Source organism: Pipistrellus hanaki (assembly GCF_964339955.1).
Source record: "Pipistrellus hanaki genome assembly, chromosome: 3".
In the NCBI taxonomy this organism is placed as follows: Eukaryota; Metazoa; Chordata; class Mammalia; order Chiroptera; family Vespertilionidae; genus Pipistrellus; species Pipistrellus hanaki.
Window position 1 is genome coordinate 165,358,131 of NC_140505.1, and position 18,998 is coordinate 165,377,128.

The following is an 18,998-nucleotide window of genomic DNA, read 5'->3' on the forward strand; positions in this document are numbered from 1 at the left end:
GGTATTCACCATTAACATAGACCAGTGGTTGGCAAACTCATTAGTCAAGAGAAGGCAAACCACGGCTCACATGTGGCTTGTGAGCTAACCACTGACATAGACAGCTGAAAGCACACTGGGCCTGGAAAATGTTTGAAGCATTAAACTGAAATTAATTGCATCACCTGAAAGATCATACTGAATACTGCTAGCCTGGGAAAAAACAAAATTCAAATATTACCTTCACACCACTGTAAAGTTGAAAAATCAAGTCATTGTAAGTCAGACCATCTATGTGTGTGTATATATATATATTCAAATAATCATTGACTTTGTGACATAGCTCTGATTTTCTTTGTATTTATTATATTTGGGGTTTGTTGAGTTTATAATATCTATAAATTAATGCTTTTCCTTATATTTAAGAATTTTCAGCAGTTAAAGCTTCAAATATTTTTTCCATTGCCTTTCCACTCTTCTCTCTCCCTATGATTCCAATTATTTATATGTCAGAATGCTTAATCTTATCCCATAGGTCTTTGAGGATTTGATCATTTTTCTTTAGTCTTTTTTTCTCCCTCTAGTCTTCACATTGGATAATTTTATTGATCTACTTCAAGTTTACTGAACCTTTCTTCTGCCATCTCAAATTTAGTGTGGAATCCATCCAGTGAATTCCCCCCCCCCCCCCCCCCAATTACTGTACTTTTCAGGTCTAGAATGTGCATTTTGTTCTTTCTTTGGTTTCCATTTCTCTGTTAATATTCCCTCTGATAACTTTTAATACCATATTTTCCTTTTCTGAACTGTTTAAAGTTGAAGTCTTTGTCTGCTAAATCCAATATCTAAGCCTACTTGGAGACAGTTTCTATTAATTTTTTAACATGTAGGTCATGTTGCCCTAGCCGGTTCAACTCAGTGGGTCCCAGGTTCAATTCTGTCAAGGGCATGTATGTACTTCGGTTGCAGGCTTGATCTCCAGCCCCACTTTCGGGGCATATGCGGGAAGCAGCCAATTGATGTGGCTCTCCCCCTCCCTTCCACTCTCTGAAAATCAATGGAAAAATATCTTCAGTTGAGGATTTTAAAAAAAAGAAGAAGAAAGAAAATGGGAAGAAAAAAGGAAAGGAAGGAGGCAGGCAGATAGTTCATGGATGACTCCCTCTGACATGAACATGTGGGAACCGTAAGGGAGAAAGATGAGGTCTGCCTAAGACATTATGGCCCCCATCACAACCTCATTGTTTTCTATTTGTGCTGCTCTCCCTTCTATACCCTTGATTTTAAAACAAGAGGCTAAAATGTTCAGGAATTGTTATCAAAGTATTGATATGGAGACCTATATATTCAGCACAAGAGTTGGACATGAAGCCAACCATTGTAATCACCTTGATTATAAATGGCATGACTAGGACCTAATTTTATGGGAACTAGGCAGCACTCAAGTTTTAAATAAATTACTATAAACTTGTTTGTGCTCACTTTTTACTGAAATTAAAAGAAAAAAAACCCTAATACTTTAGGCTTAGTTTCTACTTGTGTGCCTGGCTCTGTGATTGACACTATATTAGACAGTTGGTATATAATATGTCATTTAATTTTCATAAAAACCTAATAAGGTATTGTATCTACATTTTTTTTTTTTTTAATGATTTCAGAGAGGAAGGGAAAGAGAGATAGAAACATCAATAATGAGAATAATTGATTGGCTGCCCCCTGCATGCCCCCTACTGGTGGGGAGGATCAAGCCCACAGCCCAGGCATGTGCCCTTGGCCAGAATTGAACCTGGGACCCTTTAGTCTGCAGGCTGACACTCTATCCACCGAGCCAAACCAGCAAGGGCTGTATCTATTGTCCATTTTAAAAAATATGTTTTAATGTTTTAAAGAGGAAGGGAGAAGGATAGAGAGATAGAAATGATGATGAGAGAAAACACTGATTGGCTGCCTACTGAATGCCCCTCATTGGGGATTAAGCCTGCAATCAGGCACGTAAAATTAGTTAGGCCCTGACTGGGAATTGAACTGGTGACCTCTTGGTGCATGGGTTTGTTATAAGTACCTCTCACCGACACCAGAGTGGTGTTACCGGGTAGCCCCCTGAGCCGGTGGGAGCTGTTTCCAACCTCATTCCTTGTCTTCTCATATAAATGAGTTTATATGAGAGACCTTGACCATGTTATGAGAAGTCAATTTATTAAAGTATGCACCTTTATTGAAAAAGCAAAGCAAGCAAACCTATATATCTGGCTTACAAAGCACAGATGAGCTCTCAGCTAAAGAGCACGCTGGGTCCGGGTCCAAGGTGTTATATACCCTCCTGTCTATAGGTCTCAAAATCCCTTCGCTGAATATTTTGGTGCAGATTAATTCTCAAGGCCCCCCTTTTTACTTTGTTATGGCCTTCCCAGAATTTAGGAGAATTTGGTGAAGTTGCAGGTGATTCTCATAAACCTTGCCAAACCTTGAGACTGCTGTCTTCTCTATTTAGGGAGTAAAACTGCCCTTTTTTCCTTTCTCCTTTCCCCTCCTTTCTCCATTCTCTCCTTAGGAAGGTTTTTAACCATTTGCTCTCCTGTCCTTGGCTGGGGAAGATAATGGCTTGTTAAGTTACAAGCTGGCTGCAGATTGCCCACACTTTTTGGCCTTGTTTTAACTTTCCTGTCTGTTTCCCTATTCCTCCGGCCTTGGAATCCTGTAACAGGTTGATGGTCAATCACTGAGCCACACTAGCCAGGCTACATTTTTCAAATAAAGAAACAGGTTGAGAGAAGTTAAATAGCATGCTCAAAATCATACCACTCAGAATTGGGGACCGGGATTCAAAATAATATCTCTAACTATAAAAATCCATTTCCCCACCCCCTTCCGGAAATGGTTCCGTTTGCATTTAAGTTAAATGATTAAAACTGAAAAAGCCATGAACTCAAAGGGCTACCTGTCATACCAGGTGGGTGGAGTGTTTGCGTGGGAACAAAAGTTGGAATCTATTCAAAGTATTTTAATTGAGGATTCCAGTAATAATTATCTACATAAGGCTTAGGCTTTAATTTAATTATCTGTCAGCAAGGCTCTCTGGCATGCACTTAGTGCATTTCACCAGCATGCATGTGTTCCTACTTTGTATTACATCCAGGCACCTCATCACTTCCCTCACACAGATATACCCACCCCATAAACTTAAAATTTTCTGTGGAGCTTGCAAAAAATGCAGATTCCTAATGCCATTCAGAGAAATCCTATTCAGTTGATCTGGGCATTTGTATAATAGACCCTAGGTGATCCCTAACTGGTTTGGCTTAGTGAATATAGCGTCTGCCTGCAGACTGAAGAGTCTCAGGTTTGATTCCAGTCAAGGGCATGTACCTTTGTTGTAGGCACATTCCCCAGTAGGGAGTGTGCAGAAGGCAGCTGATCAATGCTTCTCTCTCATCAATGTTTCTAACTCTCTATCCCTCTCCCTTCCTTTCTATAAAAAAAATCAATAAAATATGTATATTTTTAAAAAGAACCTCAGTGATTCTAACATACTGGGTCCAAGCCCATCCTTTTCAATTCTGGCAGCACTACTAGGTTGGGTAGCAAAGAGTTTGCTCAGCCTTTTCCTGTTGGGGGAAAAAAAAAAAAAGAATAGTCTCAAAGCCCCAAGATTATTTAGTCAAGATTCCTTCATAATCCATAAGGTTATTACTTTCATAGTTATAAAACTGCCTATGTATGTTGTTAATATTTTAATGTACTATTGCTTTTATTAATTTCACATTACTTATTTTATGTTAGATATTTTATTTTGTTTTTTAATATATTTTTATTGATTTCAGAGAGAAAGGGAAAGGGAGAAAGAGAAACATTATGATGAGAAAGAAGCACTGACTAGCTGCCTCCTGCACTCCCCCTACTGGGGACAGAGCCCACAACCCAGGCATGTGCCCTGAATTGGAATCAGAGCACAGTTCACAGGTCAACATTTAGCTATCGAGCCATGCCACCTGGGGTGTGCTAGACATTTTGGACATAAAACTGAAATATATACAATCTGTGAGTTAATACATGTCTTCCACCTTTAAAAAGTAGAACCAAGGGAGGAAAAGAAATAAAATAGAACCAGGGCACCTATTACAAAGGCTTATAGATAGATTTTTATAGCACTTAATTTTCTACTTTCTTAAGTATCTATTTTTTTTGTCCTCTTTGTCACCATCCCAGAACACTAATGACTTCTGCCAAGCCACACCTTCCTTGATCATCGTTCCCAGCTAACTCAGGAAGCTTCCTCCCTTCTATCTTTCCAGAAATCCCACCTTATTCTCCATACTTTTCTTGACTAACTGGTCATAAGGTGATTTTCTCCAACTCCACCCTATCTAAACATGCAATTCCCCATGACTCACTCTCTGCTAATTGCTTCTACTGCATTTTCTCCATCCTGTGTGTCATCACCATTTACATGACTACATATCTGTTCCTATCACATTTCTCGGGCATATGGAAGAGTGGGAAAGGCAGGTGTTAAGATTTGGTCTTAATTTATTTCTGATAATGCTGTTTATTCACTTTAAATAGCAAAAAATTTAATAGCTCATCTAAAAAGAATAAAACATAAAAATAGCTCATCTAATCAATCTTTTGTGAAGATCAAATAATGGTATCCATCCTTCTGAAGCAAGGTATCTGGTGTGTGGTGGGCACACAATAAATGTTAATCACCGCCATCTTCTCTTCAATAGTGATTTATGGAGCACCTACCACGTGTTAAATCCTTTCCCTTTGGGACAGAAAAAGTAGGGAGCTTACATGCTATAGGGAGAAATAGAAAATAGTAAACAAATAATCCTATATAAAAAAAGGGTAATATGTAAATTGACCAAACAGCAGAATGACCGGTCACTATGATGTGCACTGACCACCAGGGGGCAGACACTCAATGCAGGAGCTGCTCCACGGGGGGAGCGCCATTCAACCAAAAGCCACGCTCACAGTTGGTGAGCTCAGTGGTTTACCTCTGTGGCAGCACTAAAGATATCCTACTGATTGCTTAGGCCCACTCCCCACAGACATCAGTCGGATATCCCCCAAGGGCTCCCAGACTGTGAAGTGCACAGGCCAGACTGAGGGAACCCCCAGCCCCTAGTGCATGCACTGGGCCTCTAGTATAATATAAAGTAGATAAAATAATTTATTATTTGCCAAAAACAAATTTCATTTTGATGTGGATGATAGCAGACTGTTGATTAAATACAAACCCACCTTCTATTGATTCCATATAAGCTTTAAGAGACATATTCTTTACTGTAGTGGAACCCCTGCAGGATATTTGGCGTCCACAGCACCGGTTTCCTGTGTTTGAATACATAATAGTATGAGTCCTCCATTGATCACATTCCTAGGGCAAGATTAAGCAGAAATGTCTTCAAGAAATACTTGCCTGGTCGATGTGGCATCAATCCATGAACCAGGAAGTCGCACATGTTTGATTCCCGGTCAGGGCACTTGCCTGGGTTTTGGGCTCCATCCCTAGTAGGGGAAGTGCAGGAAACAGCCAGGTGATGATTCTCTCTCATCACTGATATTTCTCCCTCTCCCTCTCTCTTCCTCTCTCTGAAATCAATAAAGAATTAAAAAAAAAAATACTTACTTGATTGAGGAATAATCACTGTGAGGAGAAGTGGGAATTGATTGGTACCAGTTAGGATCTTGGCGAGAAGAGAAGCAAATAAATGCCATTCTGGAAGGTGGGAAGATGGGTCCATTACAGTGTTGATAAAATAAACAGCTGTAGGATTTCGTGTCCTGGGATAACAGGGCACTCACAGGCTTCCTTTTCATAGAGTGAGAAAGCAGAAGGTTCTCCTGTACATACAGCAATGTGAGAACAGGGGTTCTGGTGGAGACACGCAGAGGGGAGCAGGAAGAGCAGTCTGGGCTTGTGCCTTTTAGAAAAGCTCCTGAGAGCCCGGCCAGTGTGGCCCAGTGGTTGAGCATCCATTCCCAGTCGGGGCACATGCCTGAGTTGCAGGCTCAGTCCCCAGTGTGGGGCACGCAGGAGGCAGCTGATCCATGATTCTCTCTCATCGTGGATGTTTCCATCTCTCCCACTCCTTTCCTCTCTGAAATGAATTTAAAAAAAAAAAAAATCCCCTGATGGAATTCAGTCTCTGTGCTGGAAACCACTGCACAGTGCTTGGGATATAGTAGGTTTCGTAAACATTTATTGACTGTCAGGACTCGCTTAGAGAAAATCAGACAGCCCACCACAGGTTGGTGCTTTCCACAGGTCTGAGAAGTGATACTTGTATTCAGCAGTGAGAAGAAGTTGAGCAGAAAGGCTAAGTGTGGTACAAAGTTGTTACTTTTCTTTTTAAAAAACAGGGATGAACAGAGAGCTCCCAAAGTGTCCCATCCCTCGGTGTTAAAGTCAAATGGCAGCAGGGCATTTTAAAGCAATGTTGTATAAATGTATTACTATGACTGTATGTTAACTATAATAAAGGTTATCATAGCAAATAACCTTCAAAACTTTGTGGCTGGAAACAATATGTGAATATTACTGCTTTTGAATCCACAGGATAGCTAAGTGATTCTTTCTAGAGAATTAAACTGGCACCTTCCCTGCATCTGTGGTTGGCTGTGGGTTGGTGGGCAGCTCTACTGTTCTTGGAGGAACTCTTGCACATTTGGGGTGGGTTGGCTGGCTAGAGATTGGCCGAGATGACTGGTCCTCCTCCGTGTGGTCTCTCATCCTAGAGACCAGGCTAGACTGGGCTGTTTCCACAGCTGCAACCAGGCTACAATAGAGAGAGCGGAAGTGTGCAAGGTCTCTGAGAGCTAGCTTCAGGATTGGCACATTCTGTTAGACGAAGCAGGTTCCAAATCCAGCCCGGATTTAAGAGATGGGGAAACAGGCCTCTTGATGGGAGATGCTGCAAAGTCTCATTGCAGAGAAAATGGGTGAGAGGGAGCCGTGCAGAAGTGCAGCACAGCTATTTGTACCAGCATGAGTCATACCACTGATTCTGAGTTGTGCATTACTCATGTGTGTTCAACACGGATGCTGCTCTTTTGGAAAAAAGGCAGTGCTTTTTGGTCTTTGGAGCTTTGGAGCAATTCATGCATGAGGTGTGCCAATGGGTACATTTGACTGCACTGATAGGCTAATAAGGGTAAACATTTCTGGGTTGTTATGAACAGTACCTAGTGGCATCAGAGGGTAGTGGTCACTGTTTACTTTTCTGATTCAAGTAGGTGTTGTGCTTTTTTTTTTTTTTTTTTTTTGTCTTGAAATGTGATTTATTAACTATAAGAGTTCCCTTTTAGTTCTTAATTAAATTAAGCAAGAACCTTGCTATGAAATGCTATTTGCAGGGTGGCTTTGATACTGGAGTGATTTACTTTCTCCTGATCTAAAATAGTCCACCTTCCTACAGAAACAGACTTCTACATAGAAAAAACAAACTGATGGCTGCCAGAGGGGAGGATGTTGGGGGACTGAGTAAAAAAGGTGAAGGGATTGACAGTTACAAAATAGTCCTAGGGCTGTAAAGTACAGCATAGAGAATATAGTCAATAATATTGTAATAACTGTATGGTGCCAGGTGGGTACTGCAAATATCAGGGGAACACTTTGTAAAGTATGTGCTGCACACCTGAAAGAAATACAAAATAATATTGAATATAAACTGTCATTGAAAAAATTTTTAATTAAAAAAAAGTCTACCTTCCAAAACTCCCCATTGCAGATATGAGCAAGAATGTAATTTTACACAAAGAACATTTGTTTCTCTTACAGTGCAGTGTTTGAGGACTTGGTCCCCTCTCTGGGCCTTTTCCTTTTTTTTTTTTTTTTTTTTTTTGAAATTGTGCCCTGACCAGGAATCAAACCAGTCACCTCTTGGTTCATGGGTTGCAGCTCAACCACTGAGACACACTGGCTGGGCTCCTTTTAAAAAAAAAAAATCTTAAATTCTAAACCATAGAATTGGACTCCTTAACTAGAATGTCCACAAGCCAATTCATCTTTGTTCTAGAACTCTGGGTGGCCTACATTTTCCCATCTTTAGTCAAGTCTTTCTCTTGAATGAAAGATTACTCCTTACATGTATTGTTCACTCGCCCTCTTGTGTCCCAGAGATTGTAGCAATCTCTATGGGGTGAATGAGCAAGTTTATCATGCCAGAAATACAGCCTTTTCTGCTTAGAGAGCCTTCTCGCGGCTGCCAAATACGGTTGTACAGCTTAGTAAACACTCAGAAACAACCCCAGCCCAAGAGGTAAAGGAAAGGTCATTGAAACCTCTCCACGTTTTACTTGTTAAGCCATGCATCCTCCTATGTCCAGGCTGTACCTTCCCAGAGGGGTTGCCCATTAAAATTCCACTCAGGGTTGCCTGCCATCCAGGCTTGTACCACTGGAGTGAGCCACTTTCTCTCCTTTTTATGAACTTCTGTACAGCCTTGTGGAGGCTCAGCTGAGTTAGTTGGAGACTGCTCTCCACATGTCACTTTCCTGCTCAGAAATTAAAATTAGACTGTTAGAGCTGAATGACATCACTTAGCCCCATGTTATTAGAGGAAGGGATTAAGGAACAGAGAGGCAAAATGAGAAGTGGCAGATTTCTTAGTGGTAATGCTGAAATTTGGCCTTCTGGCTCCCAATTCATGGTCTGAAGACTTTTAGCTTCATGTGATCCCTGTATTTGTACCACCCTACCTATCCAGGTGCCTGTTGAGGAATGACAACCCAAACTGGTATTTCTAATGTTTCTTTGCCTCCACCTCCCAAAACCCCCACTCTCCATGCCATACCTATTCCTATTATACCCCTTGGTTCATATTTACTATTCCTACCTGTAATGCTCACTGCTCTTTACCTGATCAATGCTTAGTCCCAGGTCCACTTGCTCCGAGATGCTCTCCTCCTCCAGCCTTCACTAAGCCAGAAGAGGAAGGGCCATGAGGCTGAGCACAGGTGTTCAGGCTTAGTTGGAGAGCAGTGGCTGGGATGCAAGACCTCATTCTAGGTCTGCTATTTGTTTGATCTTGAATAGATGCCCCCACCTCTCAAAGCCTAATCTTGCTCTGCCCGATTATGAAAGCATCGGACTACATGTGTTTGTTGTTGAGTGTATGGCATGCATAGAGCTGGTGAGGTGGTATTAAGTGGTTCATGGACAAATATTTTGGGCACGTTAGTAGAAATAAATTTGCTTCATTAAACCCATAGTTCCCTAATATGGTTATATGTGACAAGGGTAGATATTTTAAGTTTGATTTAAGGAAAACTCTGATGTAAACAAGTAGTAATCATATGACAGACGTGATAAGGTGTATCAAAGTGTGGAAGTTTGTGACGCTCCAGAGGAGCCTATATCCAGCTTCTCACTCTGGCTGGGATCCTTCTCTCACGATTGTTTAGCAAGGAGTTTATCACTGGTAGTGGCTGATGACAATATATTTTCTCTCCTTGTTACAGCTGCATCTGGTATTCCCTAATCTTCACCACACTGTGGTATAAAGTACTGCTAGGGTCTTTTCACAGCTAGGGTTCAGGAATCTGGAGAAGGGACTGCAACATAAATGAATATACTAGAGAGACCAGACATGAAATATAAATTTGGAAGGCTTTTTTGGGGAGCCAGATGGAGGTTCCACTTTCTAGGGGACCTGAATGTCTCCACCCATGACTTTTTATTCACACATTTTTACCTTTAGCAAGGCAGATATACATATCAAAGGTAAGGCCTGGTAAACAACAAAGGACCATCAGGTTAGGGGAATTGCCCTCAGCCGTTTGGCAGCAGGTAATAGTGTGCAGATCTTCAGCCTTGCTGAAGAGTTCATCAGCCTTCTGACTTCTGACTGAACTTCCCGCATTTATTAGGCTAACAAAGTAGGTCTTTAAAAAAAGAATTGTGTCTTCACTGAGCTTTGTGTTGCTTCCATCATTTGTAAAAAGCATTAACCCAGTGTTTCAAAACCATGTTCACTTTTATAAATCTAGATTTTTATTTATAAAAGTAATTTAGACTCCTTATGTAAAATTTGGAAAATACAAAGCAGCAGAAAGAGAAGAAAGGCAGCATCTATATTCTTATGATCCCAAAATGAACCCTGTTGTCCCTCCATAATTGGAAGTTGTCCTGTAAAAATCCTAGTAAATGAGAATCTATTTCTGTTTAGTGTTATGGGAAATTGGAATATTCCTGATTTAATATATTTTTGTCATCACAAATCATAAAGTCAAAAATATGTCAATGCAGAATCCAGGAATGGGGTCCAATGGCATCCTTATATGCAGCAGTTAAATAACTGCCACAGAGATGACCCATTCTGGGAGAGGCTACTGCAGGTCAAGGATAATAACAACTGATATTCTTTGCAAAGTGCATCACATGTCTGAAGCTCTGTGCTAATAACAGTGGCTAAATATTTCATGTATATGTATGCTGACTTGCCTATTTGTCTCTCCTGCAGGGTTTTTAGTATCTCTGGACGACTTTTACATTCTTAGTAGTGGGTTGGTAATGCTGCAGACCACCAACAGCGTGTATAATAAAACCCTACTAAAGTTTGTGACACCCGAGTCTCTCCTGGCCTGGCAGAGAGTCCGTCTGGCCAATATGATGGCCAGTGATGGCGAGCAGTGGGCACAGATATTTTCAAAGTACAACTCTGGTAAGCGGCCCTACAGAGTAACTTTTCAGGAATGTGGATATGTTTGGATTTCTAGTGAACCAGTAGAGTCATATCCATGCCCTGCTTACTGTCTCTCCCTATATTTCAGGCACCTATAACAATCAGTACATGGTCCTGGACCTGAAGAAGGTAAAGCTGGGGCACAGCCTTGACACAGGCACTCTGTACATTGTGGAGCAAATTCCTACATACGTAGAATATTCTGAACAAACTGATGTTCTACGGAAAGGTATTTTCTTCATAGTAGAAGTCAGAAGGATGATGAGTGTGTGTGTGTGTGTGTGTGTTTGTGTGTGAGTATACATACATGGTGGGGAACGTGTGATGTGTGAGTGTATGACAAAGGAGCGTGTGCTGGGGAAGAAAGGATGGGAATGCCACTGCTACCATGTTTCCCCGAAAATAAGACATCCTCCGAAAATAAGACCTAGTGCATGGAAAGATAAGACATCCCCTGAAAATAAGACCGAGCGCAACTTTGGGAGAAAAAAATTAATATAAGACACTGTCTTATTTTCGGGGAAATAGGGTAGTTACACTGGGAAAGAATTTCCAGGTTTAGCACAAACTCTTAAGTGACCGTGTGTAGGCTGGGACAGAGCCAGCCATTCATCATCTTATGACTTTCATGGCTCTAATATTACCTCTTTTCCTGGGTCCCCAAGTTAAGTTTTTTGTTCAATTCAGCGAATATTTATGGGAGTGCCAGGCTGGCCCAGGGACCAGAAGAGCACAGACGCAGGTACAAAATCCCTGACCTTTAGGAACTCACAATCTGGTAGGGAAGAAAGGGACAGAAAGCAGCCATTCTAGCACCCAGACACCAAAGAATGATGATAAACAGATTTAACTAAAGATTTCACAAACCCCAGTGGTGAAACCAAAGGAGCCGTTATCAGTGGGAGGAGTCAAGGGTGGTGGTTCTGGAGGACAAGAACGAAGCCCAGATGTTGAAGCCCAGGTTTTGTAGTCATACTGTCCCGATGTGAATCTCTGCTCCTCAGAATTTCAGGCAAACTATTCACTTTTTCCAAGTCTTACTTTCTTCATTGGAAAAACATGACAGTAATGGAACAGGTCCACAGCCACATTTATAATTTTGAATTCTCAAAATCTCAAAACTCTAAAACCAAGGTTTGTTTGGGTGGGTGGGTGGGTTGGGAGCAGGTGTCCCTAATCACTTGATAGCAAAACATGACCTGATCTGAACTCATTTGGAAGAGCTTAAACTGTCTATTTATATCTTTGTTCCCTCTCCTCTAAAGACTGTTTATATATTAGGCTACAGTGTGTGTGTGTGTGTGTGTGTGTGTGTGTGTGTGTGTGTGTGTTATTAATCCTCACCCAAGGATATTTTCACATTGATCTTTTAGAGAGTGGAAGAGAGGGAAAGACAGAGAGAAATATTGATGTGAGAGAAACACATTGATTGTTGCCTCCTGCCCTGACTGTCACAGACTTCCCGAACAATCAAACAACGCAGGAGGAGAGTTTAGAGAGACTCACTTTATTCATGGTGCGATGGGCTTAGAGAAAATGAATTCAAATTCTAAGCAAAGTTACAAGCAGAGCTTCCCTTTTTATAAAGGAGCCAGCTCTCTGTGCAATTAGTGGTTATCTCACTGATGTCCTTGGAAATAAATACAGCTAAATTTATGGACATACCTAATCTTGACCTACAAGTCAGACAGCTAATTTTATGATCCCCATTTTACAAACAGGCTAAAGCAAGCTAGAAAGCAAACATTTTTAGAAACAGCAGAAAATTCCAAACAGCAGGTTTTTGTGTTTGTTTGTTTGTTTTACAAAATATGGGTTTCCTTCTCATGACCAGGGTCCAGACTGAGTAGGAGCCTGCAACCAGGTATGTGCCCTTAACCAGAATCAAACCAGGGTCCCTTTATTCCGCAGGCAGACCCTCTTTACACTGAGCCAAACCGGCCAGTGCGAAAGATCACTCTGAATACTAGATATTTCCCACAGAGACTGCAATGCCACGTTGAATACATGCACGCCACTGCTGTTCTAAAATATTTTAAAAACCTGAATTCTAAAACACATTTGGTCCCCCAGAGTAGACCTTTATGATTTCACAGGGTTGTAAAAATTCTTGAGCACATTGCTGGATTTATGAGCACACACAGTGAGTGAGTCCTCACTGAATATTTGTTGAATAAATGAAACTGAAGATGATGTTTTACTGGGGGTTTATAGCCCAAACAGGAACTCACTAATTTGACAAGGGGAAGGGTCAAGCAAATGAAGTACGAGAACTGGTGTGACTGAGAAACTATTAGCTCAAGCTAGCCAAAGGAAAGGCTATGAAGAGTGAGATAGGTAGTCAGGGGAAAGTATCAGCTTTGTATAGCCTGCTAAGCAGTTTAGCCTTTATCCTTTACAGTGTTTCCCAAAGTGTGGTACGCGTACCCCCGGGGTTACGGGAAGAGTTTGGTGGGGGTACGCGTTGCACCGGAGTTTGGTGGGGATATGCACTTCACCATGCTTAGCTGCACCTAATTCTACATTCTCATGAGTACGAGGGGTACTCAGCATTACGAAAATTGTATAAGGGGTACACATATGTCAAAAATTTGGGAAACACTGCTTTAGGACATGGATGTTTCTGAAAAGGGAGGGTAAACTGGAGATCAGAGAGAAGACAGGTGATCAATTAGGAAACTATTGAAATAGATGGGCTGACCAATCAGTAGGTACAGAACCAAGATAAGGTATGGACCCTGGGAATCACGGCCTGGTCCTCAGTTTCCCAGGCCCCCCAAGTCAACTTTGTAATGACATCTGGCGTTAGCCATCTCAGCAGGAGTGGCTCACATCAGTGACATGTACATTACATGCATAAAGCAGAATTAAGATGGAAACTTCCATTGCCAAGCAGATACGATACTATTAGGTATTTCTTCCCTTTTCTGGGAAGAAAATTCACCTGAGAAGTTAAATCATTAGTTGGTTACTTGGTTAGCATGGCAACTTGAAACTGACACCCTCGTGGTCTGACCTTGAAGGCTGGTCCATCCAGCTCTTAAGAGCCTGACAATGACAGCAGGCCTCCAAAGAGAGAACTCTTGAGTGGTGATGTCCCTGTGTTGACTGATCATCCAGGCCACTATAATCTGGGATGTTCCTGAAAAGATTTTACAGTGGTTGTGTCACATATTTGATGCTTAGTGACTAGAGGCCTTGGCACACTTCCCAGTTTTGAATGAAGCTGAGCCTTTCTGAATGCTTCGAGTCAAAGGAGTTGAAAGCCTGGAACCTTAAAGATCAACTCCATTCCCCTCATATTACTGACTCTCCTTTCCCCTCCCACTACTAAAAAAAGGAAATGAAAAAAAAAAACAAAAAAAAAAAAAACCCACAATGTTAATTCACTGCCTAAGACCAGGTTATTCAGCCCTGAGCCTAGAATCCAGGTTTTCTGATCCCCATTATTCCCTGTGAGGACCACATAGTGGAACCATCGTTTGGCATTTCACTAACCAAGTCCACTGAAATGAGCTCCCCAGACCACTTGGTGTTATACTCCACTTTGCTCAATAAACGCTAAGGTTATTACCTGGTTAAGAGATTGCTTTAAGAATTTTGGGTGAAAACCAAAGAATTCTGGTGCTCTTTCCCCTTAATGGAATAATACCAATTCTGTAAATTATAATCGTTTGACTGCCAGGGTTCACAAAGTTTTACTTTTTATATATCAGTACCTTGCCAGGTTTCATAACATTTCTTTTGTTCCCTCTCTTTCCTTTTGTCTCCCTCCCTGTCGATGCCACTCTTCCATCTCTTCCATTCCAAATTAGGATATTGGCCTTCCTACAACATTCCTTTCCATGAAAATATCTACAACTGGAGTGGCTATCCATGGTTAGTTCAGAAGCTGGGTATGGACTTCTCATATGATCTGGCTCCACGAGCCAAAATCTTCCGGCGTGACCAAGGAAAAGTGACTGACATGGCATCTATGAAATATATCATGCGATACAACAGTACGTAGCACATTTCTAGGAATCATTCTTCAAATCTCCTTTTCTTCCCCATGGATAAAGAATCCATGTAAGTTTATTATCTCTGTACTAGAAGGAATTATAAGAAGTTAATGAATTAAGTATTTTGTAGTCAATATTATACATATTTTATACTCAACAAATAAAATTTTGTCCACCTTTATAAAATGACAGGAAAAAGATTCAATGGATTTTTTTTTTATTGAAAAACTTTTATGTGAAACACAGAAGCAATAACCCAAACAATGTAGTTTTTTGTGTTTTTTTTGTTTTTACTAGATATTACTCCCACCCCCAAACACAGATTTCCTTCCAAGGACAAAAGCAGCCAATAAAACAAAAATTATTCATAAATACTTTATTTTTGAACAGTATCAAAGTCAAATTTGTATTTCTTTTTGGGGGGAGGGGGGAAATTGATGCACATTTATCCTGTTAATCTCTTTCATCCACTCTTTGCTGTGCAAGGTTCTTCAGAACAGGCTGGGCCTGGAACAGGGAACTTCCAGTTGCCCCTTCCTAGTACAAGCTAAAGGAGATTTCTGTATCCAGGAGCACACTGGGATGCAGAGGCTTCACTGATTATGTAGCCTTTAACAGGTCCAAAAATTTTATTGTGGATCAGTGTTACCTCAGAATAGTCTGTGTTCACTCTTATCCCAATCTCTGTTTCCTAGATTATATGGAGGATCCTTACAGTAAGGGTGATCCGTGCAACACCATCTGCTGCCGTGAAGATCTGAACTCATTTGGACCAAGTCCTGGAGGTTGCTATGATACAAAGGTACATGCTACTGACTTTTGAATTTAATTTCCACCAGCAGCTACACTTACTTAAAGGCAAAGCTGCAAAAGTTTTGGTGGCATAGAGCACAACAATGTTTCTACCCATTACTTGATTCAGGATTCAGTTTTTCAGATATTCTGGTGATAAGTACCATTGCTTAACTTTAAATCTCTCCTCTGCCACTTAACCTGTTGTGCACCATAAGCATCTGTAGAGGTAAGCAGCGGACCTTCCCCAATACCACGCGCGCTTATTAAAAATAAAAGTTTTCCTTAAGTGGCAGCCCTGACCAACAATACTTTTCATGAGAATTTTCAGCTGAAATATTCAAGAACACCCGGGTTGTAATATATTTATTTTTATAATTAGAGGCCCAGTGTGAAATTTGTGCATGGGTAGGGTCCCTAGGCCTGGCCAGCCATCAGGGCTTATTGGAGCCTTCCAGCTGCCAGCTGGGGCTTTCCTTTGTTCCACGCTGCTCCCTGGTGGTCAGCTCACATCATAGCAAGCAATCGAACTCCCAGTCTCCTGGTTGAACTCCTGAGTGGGCACTTTGCATATCAGCTATATATAAATTGATTTTTTTAAATTCAATTCAAAATATCATGGCATGTGGGAATGGTTTGTTTTGGACATGTGGCAGTTAACTGTTAACAGTGAATCACATAATCTTATAATGCCTCTGTTTCCTCCTCTGAAAAATGGAAGTTAACAATACTTGCTTCATATGATTATAGAGGACATTTAATATCTATAGAATGTTTAGAGCAGTACTTAGTGGGCTATTTGAAAATGTACACATCATTATGATGTTGGTGGTAATAATGTGAATGTCTAAAGTTATTTAGACTGGCCTAATGTCCAAAGAACATATTAAGAGCAGTGTGATTTTACATTAAATAGAAATTTAATTTAGCTGAAAGAACAAGTATTGGACCAGATACAAAATCATTGAAGAGTTTTTAGTTTTTAGCATGTTTGAATTGATAAGTGCTATAATGTATCTTATGTTTGCAGTGGTGGTCTGAAATAGCTCATATAGATATGAGGACCAGTTGTTAAAATCTGTTGATTGTGTTGATAGCTTGAATTCAGCCATGGTGGGAGTATTTACAGCATGGAAATCAGCAAACATTACAAATCAGGGCCTTTTTGCCGGGACTGGTTTGGCTCAATGGATAGAGCGTCGGCTTGAGGACTGAAGGGTCCCAGGTTCGATTCCGGTCAAGGGCATGTACCTTGGTTGCGGGCATATCCCCAGTAGGGGGTGTGCAAGAGGCAGCTGATCGATGACTCTCTCTCATCGATGTTTCTAACTCTATCTCTCTCCCTTCCTCTCTGTATAAAATCAATAAAAAATATATTTTAAAAAAAAATCAGGGCCTTTTTTTCCTCACAGTGTTAGTTGTTAAAAAATTTACTCCAACACTCATGGGTTTGGGAGATCCAAGTGGGTGAGCTAGTTATTTTAGTTGGTGGAGAGAACCATTTTACCACATACTTTTGCACTTTTGGTTTGGGCATGTGTCTTTTCATTTGCAACTCCAGTCCTAAATTCTGGAAGAAATGTATGAGAAGAGTTAACTATTCTATCTTCAGCTCTTAAACTGTTGAATGTCAATAGCCCAAACACACATTATTTTTTTCTATCAGCCTAAAGCCTAAATAGGAGATGCTTTAGAATAGTCTGAGCTCCAACTCACCTTATATTATAGGTATATGATGATGACAAAACTTTAGCCTTAATGACTCTCACTATGTTGTGAAGTACAAAAAAATAAAACAAGTGGAATCTAATGAACAAGCAAAATAGACACAAACAGAGAAGGCTGACAGCTGTTGGAGAGGAGGGGTATTTGAGGACTAGTGGGGCATGGAAGAGGGATTGAGGGGAAAAAGAGAAAAAGAACTCATGGTCAAGAGCAACAATGTGTGAATTGCCAGGGAGAGGGAAGGTGGAGGAGAGTATAGGGGGATAAATGGTGATAGAAGGATACTTGACTTAGGGTGGTGAATACAATACAGTGTACAGATGAGTTGTGGAACTGTGTACCTGAAAACCCATGTAATTTTGTTAATCAGGTCACCCTAAGAAATTCAATAAAGGGGCGGGGGGGGGGGGGGGGGCGGGGGAGGATTAGTGGATACCGAGCTTGGTACACAAGAAGCCCCAATGAATGTTTTTGTATTTTTTATGGCATTTGCAAACATTCAGTCAAGTGTGCGACATGTTATATTCATCCCAGAATATACAAAGTGAATTACCCTCTGCTGCCTTGCATAGAATCCAAGCCGACCTGCCATTTGTCAGATTTTACTTTCTTCTGGAAACACAGGAGCCTGCCAATTTTTCATTTAAAATAAAATAAAATAAAATAAAAATTCTATTGAGGATATACTTTAAAAATATTTCTCTTAAGCCATTTTGAACACAGGGAAAATCCTAAGTTATGAGACATTTTCTTCTTTCTCCTCTGAGAATGCTATCCATTATTTAGGCATTTTTTTGATATTGAGCTCTACTTTATATCTTGCTACTATACTTAATAAAACTTTTATTGAGGAATTAACATTTTTTGGCACTGCACCAAGCACTTGCTTTCATAAATCCTCATGACAACTCATCTGTGAAGTAGGGTTATCAGCCTACTTTACAACTGAGAAAACTGAGCCATATGGAGGTTACTTTTTAATAAATTTTCGTGCTAGAATTTTGATTATGAATAATTGATTACAGATCTCACTTTGGCTACATTGCTAATACCCTCCTACTGTTCAATTCACATTTGAATGCCAAATAAAGACAGAATAGCAGATTGTGGAAGTTGGCAAGATTTTGTTTTAAAGGGGCTAATATTGTGATTTTGGAAATGGGGGTGGGTGGTGGGGATAGAGATTTAGTCAATTTATTTTTCCAAATGGTTTTTCTAAAATGTCTTCCTCTTCTCTTTTTCCAGGTGGCAGATATGTACCTAGCATTAGAGTACACAGCACATGCCATTAGCGGTCCCACAGTACAAGGTGGCCTCCCTGTTTTTCACTGGAATAAGTTCAACAAAACTCTTCATGAGGGCATGCCAGAGGCCTACAACTTTGATTTTATTATCATGAAGCCAATTTTGAAACCTGACATAAAATGAAGGGCGATAAGAAAATAGAAGGCTGCAAATAAGATACCAAAGACATTATTTTAGCTATGTTTTTCCATTCAAAATTAGTCTTAATAAAATGTATTAGTCTGTTACTGTCATTCCCCACTGTTGACTGTGTAGTTCACTAGCATTCATTGTAGAAGAAACATTACATATGATTAACAATACTAGACTTTAGCATACAAATTTACATACAAGAGAATATGGCAGCACTAGCTGGTTGGGTTCAGTGGATAGAGCTTCGGCCTGTGGACTGAAGGGTCCTGGGTTTGATTCCAGTCAGGGCACATGCCCGGGTTGTGGGCTAGATCCCAAGTAGGGGGTGTAGAGGAGGCAGCCAATCAATGATTTTCGCTCATCAAAATCCATA

General features: G+C 40.6%; 1 protein-coding gene across 1 annotated transcript in view; it reads left to right on the forward strand.

Moving 5' to 3' along the window:
- PLBD1 (phospholipase B domain containing 1) overlaps positions 1–18,724 on the forward strand; it is a 53,821-nt gene extending 35,097 nt beyond the window's left edge. The window contains exons 7-11 of the mRNA XM_084877911.1: positions 10,449–10,649; positions 10,759–10,899; positions 14,486–14,671; positions 15,367–15,473; positions 18,434–18,724. Coding sequence (XP_084734037.1) covers positions 10,449–10,649; positions 10,759–10,899; positions 14,486–14,671; positions 15,367–15,473; positions 18,434–18,616 — 818 coding nt within the window. The 3' untranslated portion in view covers positions 18,617–18,724. The remainder of the gene's footprint in view (positions 1–10,448; positions 10,650–10,758; positions 10,900–14,485; positions 14,672–15,366; positions 15,474–18,433) is intronic.
- The last annotated feature ends 274 nt before the right edge of the window (positions 18,725–18,998 follow it).